The sequence below is a fragment of the Hyperolius riggenbachi genome, chromosome 1, assembly GCF_040937935.1.
Source record: "Hyperolius riggenbachi isolate aHypRig1 chromosome 1, aHypRig1.pri, whole genome shotgun sequence".
Classification (NCBI taxonomy): domain Eukaryota; kingdom Metazoa; phylum Chordata; class Amphibia; order Anura; family Hyperoliidae; genus Hyperolius; species Hyperolius riggenbachi.
Genome location: NC_090646.1, coordinates 135,718,238 through 135,724,522, shown reverse-complemented (window position 1 = coordinate 135,724,522; position 6,285 = coordinate 135,718,238). Strand labels below are relative to the sequence as shown.

At 44.0% G+C, this 6,285-nt stretch overlaps 1 protein-coding gene across 1 annotated transcript in view; it reads left to right on the top strand.

Moving 5' to 3' along the window:
• Positions 1-2: 2 nt before the first annotated feature.
• The window catches only part of PPAT (phosphoribosyl pyrophosphate amidotransferase), a gene marked incomplete at its 5' end in the record, with an annotated part of 36,752 nt that continues 30,469 nt past the window's right edge, over positions 3-6,285 (top strand). Inside the window, one exon of the mRNA XM_068273013.1 lies at positions 3-131. Coding sequence (XP_068129114.1) covers positions 3-131 — 129 coding nt within the window. The remainder of the gene's footprint in view (positions 132-6,285) is intronic.

Sequence of the window (6,285 nt, the reverse complement as noted above, 5' to 3'; positions counted from 1 at the left end):
ACACAAGATACTCCACCTCAGGGAATTCAGAGCTGGAGAACTGTCAGCCGTTTGTAGTGGAGACTCTGCACGGGAAGATCGCTGTGGCGCACAATGGAGAACTTGTAAATGCTGCTCGGCTTAAACGCAAGGTAATCCAATAAAGTGCGGTTCACTACACTCCATAGTATTGTTTGCCTATTACTGAGGTATAAAGCCCCATCTACACCATACAATCTTTTTGTCCAATTCGATTCAATCCGACATGTCCGATCGGGATTCGATTCAATTTGCCATTGCAAAACAAACAATGGCAAATTGAATAGAATCCCGATCAGACATGTCTGATTGAATTGAATCGAATCAGACAAATTGTATGGTGTAGATGAGGCTTTAGGTGGGCATTATTGGGATTCATATCCTGGCACAGATCAGACCTGCCAGTGAACAATTTACACACCCTCTGTAGGAAAGCTGGTAAACCTCCATGTTGGTGGGGGTTATGAGCGGCTGCATAGCCTTATGAGAATGTTCTGCAACTGTATTAATGAATTAACCAGTGGCTAGAAGCTTTAATTAACCAATCTTTCACTTATTGCGCTGACAAACCGTATACATAGGGTGTTTAAAATCTGCAATGATGGTGCGCTCCTGTAACAATAAACCACTATACAAATATCCAGGGATCTAGTCCTGGGAAAAGAAGTGAGTGGACTCAGCTGGAGAACCTCTGCGGCGTGCCAAAAAATGGGCGTGGTCAAGCACACCATGGGCGTGGTCATGGGTGGGGCCAAATATACATGACCTTAGCAATGATGTAAAAGGTCTGCCAAGGAAGTTTGAGCTCTGCCGTAGTGTATCCCCCAAAAATTGATGTAATCTGACAGCATTTCACCAAAAAGACACATAATCTGGTAGAAGTTCCTCCAAAATACAGATAATATGGAAGTGGTTCTCCCAAAATAGACAATGTGGCAGCAGCAGTTCCACCAACATACACATAATTTGGAAGCAGTTCCCCAAAATACGCGAAACCTGGCAGCGGATCACCCAAAATACACGTAACACCCAACATACATATAATCTGGCAGCAGTGGTCCCCCAAACATACACAATCTGGCAGCAGTTCCCCAAAATACGCGTAATCTGGCAGCAGACGTTCCCCTAACATACACATCATCTGGCAGCTGTTCCCCAAAATACATAACAGCGATTCCACAAAAATGCAGATAATCTGACAGCAGTTCCCCCAAAATAGGTACCCCCAGGTAGCCAGGTCTATGGTGTCCCCAGTATAAGTAGCCATGAGTATAGTAGTCCCCAGTATATGTAGCCAGAGGTATAGTTGCCTAGTATATGTAGCCAGAGGTATAGTTGCCTAGTATATGTAGCCAGAGGTATAGTTGCCTAGTATATGTAGCCAGAGGTATAGTTGCCTAGTATATGTAGCCAGTGGTATATGTAGGCAGGGGTATATGTCCCCATATACGTCCCCCAGTGAACGGCGTTCACTTTAAAGAAAAAGTGGGTGGACGCCGTTCACCCGCGTTCACGCAGGACTCGACCCCTGCAAATATCACAATAAATTAGCGTACTAATAGTCCATAAGTCCAATATGTCAAAGCATTGAAGTGTAAGGGCCTATATGGCACACTTAATTTGTTTATATCTTTTGCGGGTGCAATCCTAGGCCTTATCCTGATACCACTACCTCACTCAGTAAGAGGGCACTCACCCTTTTTCTAGGCCCTCCGTTTAGGGTCAGCAGCACTTCAAAGAGTCGTAACAGTGACGAAACTAGTAGAGCGGAGGACGTGGCGCTATACACTGGCGGAGGATGGAACTTGGATCTGGACCGAATGGACAAGCAGTGCAGTCCTTGGCCACCCAGGGGCCACAATTCGGGGTAGAGGCCATTAAAACTATCTATGTGTGCATTTTTAACTTAAAGGGGCACTATGGTGAAAAATTGTAAGATGAGCCATAAATTATTTTTTTCCTATGTTGCTGTCACTTACGGTAGGTAGTAGAAATCTGACAGAACCGACAGGTTTTGGACTAGCCCATCTCCTCATGGGGGATACTCAGGGATTTGTTTATTTTCAAAAGCACTTAGTGAATGGCAGTTGCTCTGTCCAACTGCCAAAAAACTGTAACGAGCAGGGAAGCTGGCCAGCATCGTTGTTTAAATTCCCCCACCCCAATTAAGAAAAAGGGCGAGTGCACCTTATTACTGGGTGAGGTGATAACCTAATAATTATCACGATAAGGCCTAAAAGGACTGCACCCACAAAAGATGTCAACAGATGCTGTGATTGGCTGGATTAAATCCCTTTCCTGGGACAGTGAAAATGTATGAAAAAAGCCAAAAAGGTAAACTCAAATGCACTGCGGCGGAGACCTGGGAATAGCAGGGAAAAATGCCCTGTGTGTTGCCTGCCTCAGAAGGCTTCAGTCTGTACACATTTTCGAGAAGGCCCCCAGACATGTGATGCTGTAAATGGGGAAAGCCATCACGAACACTCCATGTGGGTAAACTCATTTCTGTAGTCGAGTTATAGGGGTCCAGAAACCTTGGAACGGTTACCGGGTCCCCCCTCTATTCTAGCTGAATAGAGTACTGGTTAAGGGCACTGCCTTTGACATGACAGTGCCCTTAACCAGTACTCTATTCAGCTAGTACACTATTCAGCTGCACATTTTGTAACCATGATACCTGTATCCGCCCCCCAACTACCCAATACACCGAACACAGGTGGCGAGAGCCCATTGGCTACTCACAAGCCCGCCCTAACCCCACCCACCCTTCCCAAAACCCAATTCACTGAACACAGGTGGCGAGAGCCCATTGGCTGCTCGCACACTCACCCTAACCCCGCCCACCAAATACCTCCCATACATCTAATTGGCCCTTTTAGCAAGAACCTGTATATATAAGGAGCTGAGCGTCCTCACCACTTCACTGAGGCGCTACACCTGCTATTGCTGAAATTCTGGTGAGTTCTTTATGTTATTTTATTTGCACACTTTACCCTGTATTTCTGGCCCCCTGTTCTCTTCTCAATGCTCTATTACCCATTACTCTTGCTGACATATACCCTTTTCCATTACCAATACCACTCATTGCAAATCTGTGTAAAATAACACCCCATAGCCCATTACTATCACGAGCACCATAGCCTCTACCCCCTATTGTCTACTTGCACACCCAACTCTTTTATGCCATCTCCACGAAGCTATTTATTTCATATGGTATGCTTTATGATATGCAATATATTAATATGCAAATTTGCAGAATTTACTATAGCATAATGTACTGTCTCTTGTCTACAGTCTTGTCCCCATTTTTATTGCCTGATGAAGCGGGCTGGGCCTGCGAAACGCGTTGCACTGTTTTGGGGTACTAATTAATAAATGTGACTACTATTCAGACAGTCTTTCGTGTCTGCTTTATGGAGGTAAGTCCACCACTTCCTCCCAGCAAATTTTAAAGTTTTTATCCACTTTTATCCTGCTGGCGCCTCTGTTCTCCTACTGCTATACCGTGTCCACCCCTGGTGGAGGGGTGATCTACCCCCTTTCGCATCTACAGAGAGCGACTTCTTATCCCTGAGTGAGGACAGGTCTAATCTCCTCACCTGCCTATACAGTGGTTGCCTGTGTGGTAACCCATGTTTGTGAGTATAATTTTCTCACGATAACCTTTACTTCATTTATGCCTAACATACTACACTATATTGGGCTCTCGGTTTCTCTACTCTTTAGGATTATTAAGCAACACAACTGTACCCTGAACATTGAGCATTTCCTTCCTGAGAATCGCTGAACATCAGTAAGGGCTGGAAGCCACTAGAGCGATTTTGTGAGCATTTAGGGAGCGATTCAGACCGCTAGCGATTTCCCTAAACGCTAAACTAATGTTGTTGAATGGGCCAAATTCCACTGGAGCAATTAACAAAATCACAAACGCAGGACATGCAGCATTTTTTGCGATTAGCGTTTCTGCAATGTAAAGTATATAAACGATGGCATAATCGCTCGGCAAAACCTGCACAGAGCAATTTTGCTAGCATTTTGACATTACTGCACACTGTAAAAAAAAAAAAAAGTTAAAATTAATTGAAAGGACCAATCAGAATTAAAAACGCTAATCGCTACACAATCGCTGGCAAAAAGCTGACACTTTTTAAAAACGCTACCGCAGTCACTCATGAAATCGCTTACAAAACGCTAGCGATTGCGATAGCGATTTGTAGTGGGTCCCAGGCCTTACATTGTGACCGTTATTTCTGAGCATCAGAATAATGTAGCTGGTGTAATTGTTGTGTGTAGAAAAGCCCTTAGGGCTGATGTCAGAGGAAGTATGGGATCCTGGGCCTTTGCATGAATCTGCCAAAAGACTTAAAGTGGATCCGAGATGAACTTTTACTCCTTGCATAATTGTGTTCCTTACATATAGTTTATAGGGCATTCCTCAAGCCAAATACTTGTTTTGTTTTGTTTTAATACCCTAATTTCCTATAAACTAAACAAACCACACCCACAGCTTCTCCAGAGTGCCTTGGCGCTTGCAAAGGATTGTGGGATTTCAGTCTGGGCAGGTGAAAAAGGTGTTACTAGCTATAGATTTCAGAGGCAGAGTTTTCACAATCTGAGAGCTGCAGTGCAGATACAGATCAGTTGCCTGTGTAATGGAGGAGATAAGAGTGGAGTTTTCACAGAATATGCAGATTAGCATGCCTAGATACAGATAAGCTTGCCTGTGTGTGTGATTGTGTAATAGTGACAAGCAGAAAACATGTCTGCTCCCATTGTATCACAGGAAAAAATATTAATATACTGTTGAAGCTGTTTGAAGATAGATTTGCTGTGTAAACTATCTAAACTTTAGATAAGATATATAGACAAGTCACTTGTTATATTTAGCTTTTCATCTCGGATCCGCTTTAAGTGGCACGCCCATGGCTGCCTTTTTTCGGACTTTCTTAAAATACACATAATCCTACCACTAGTGTACAGGGAGTGCAGAATTAATAGGCAAATGAGTATTTTGGCCACATCATCCTCTTTATGCATGTTGTCTTACTCCAAGCTGTATAGGCTCGAAAGCCTACTACCAATTCAGCATATTAGGTGATGTGCATCTCTGTAATGAGAAGGGGTGTGGTCTAATGACATCAACACCCTATATTAGGTGTGCATAATTATTAGGCAACTTCCTTTCCTTTGGCAAAATGGGTCAAAAGAAGGACTTGACAGGCTCAGAAAAGTCAAAAATAGTGAGATATCTTGCAGAGGGATGCAGCACTCTTAAGGTGCGTACACACATGCGACTATAGTCGTTTGTAACGATCGTTCCCCGATCTTTACCAACGACGATCGTTACAAAAAACGAACCACCGACTATTAAGGCAAACGACGAACGAGCCAAATTGCTACAAAAGAAAGTTCTGTCTCGGCGGATTTTAACCAACGACGATCGTTTGCAAAAGTAGTACATCGTTGGAAACGGTCGTTCGTACTAGGCTTGACATGCGCATTTCACTATTTCTCTGTGAAACTTCTCATTTTTATGCGCAGGCGCAATAGTTGCTTTACGTGATGTAACGTTCGTTCTAACGATCAGAACGTTACACACCTTTTAAAACTATCTTTACATAGGTCGTTCTTTCATCAATTAAAAGTTCGTTCGTCGTTCTCAACGAACGATCGTTGTCGCATGTGTGTACGTAGCATAAAAATTGCAAAGCTTCTGAAGCGTGATCATCGAACAATCAAGCGTTTCATTCAAAATGGTCAACAGGGTCGCAAGAAGCGTGTTTAAAAACCAAGGCGCAAAATAACTGCCCATGAACTGAGAAAAGTCAAGCGTGCAGCTGCCAAGATGCCACTTGCCACCAGTTTGGCCATATTTCAGAGCTGCAACATCACTGGAGTGCCCAAAAGCACAAGGTGTGCAATACTCAGAGACATGGCCAAGGTAAGAAAGGCTGAAAGACGACCACCACTGAACAAGACACACAAGCTGAAACGTCAAGACTGGGCCAAGAAATATCTCAAGACTGATTTTTCTAAGGTTTTATGGACTGATGAAATGAGAGTGAGTCTTGATGGGCCCGTGGCTGGATTGGTAAAGGGCAGAGAGCGACAGTCCGACTCAGACGCCAGCAAGGTGGAGGTGGAGCACTGGTTTGGGCTGGTATCATCAAAGATGAGCTTGTGGGGCCTTTTCGGGTTACGGATGGAGTCGAGCTCAACTCCCAGTCCTACTGCCAGTTTCTGGAAGACACTTTCTTCAAGCAGTGG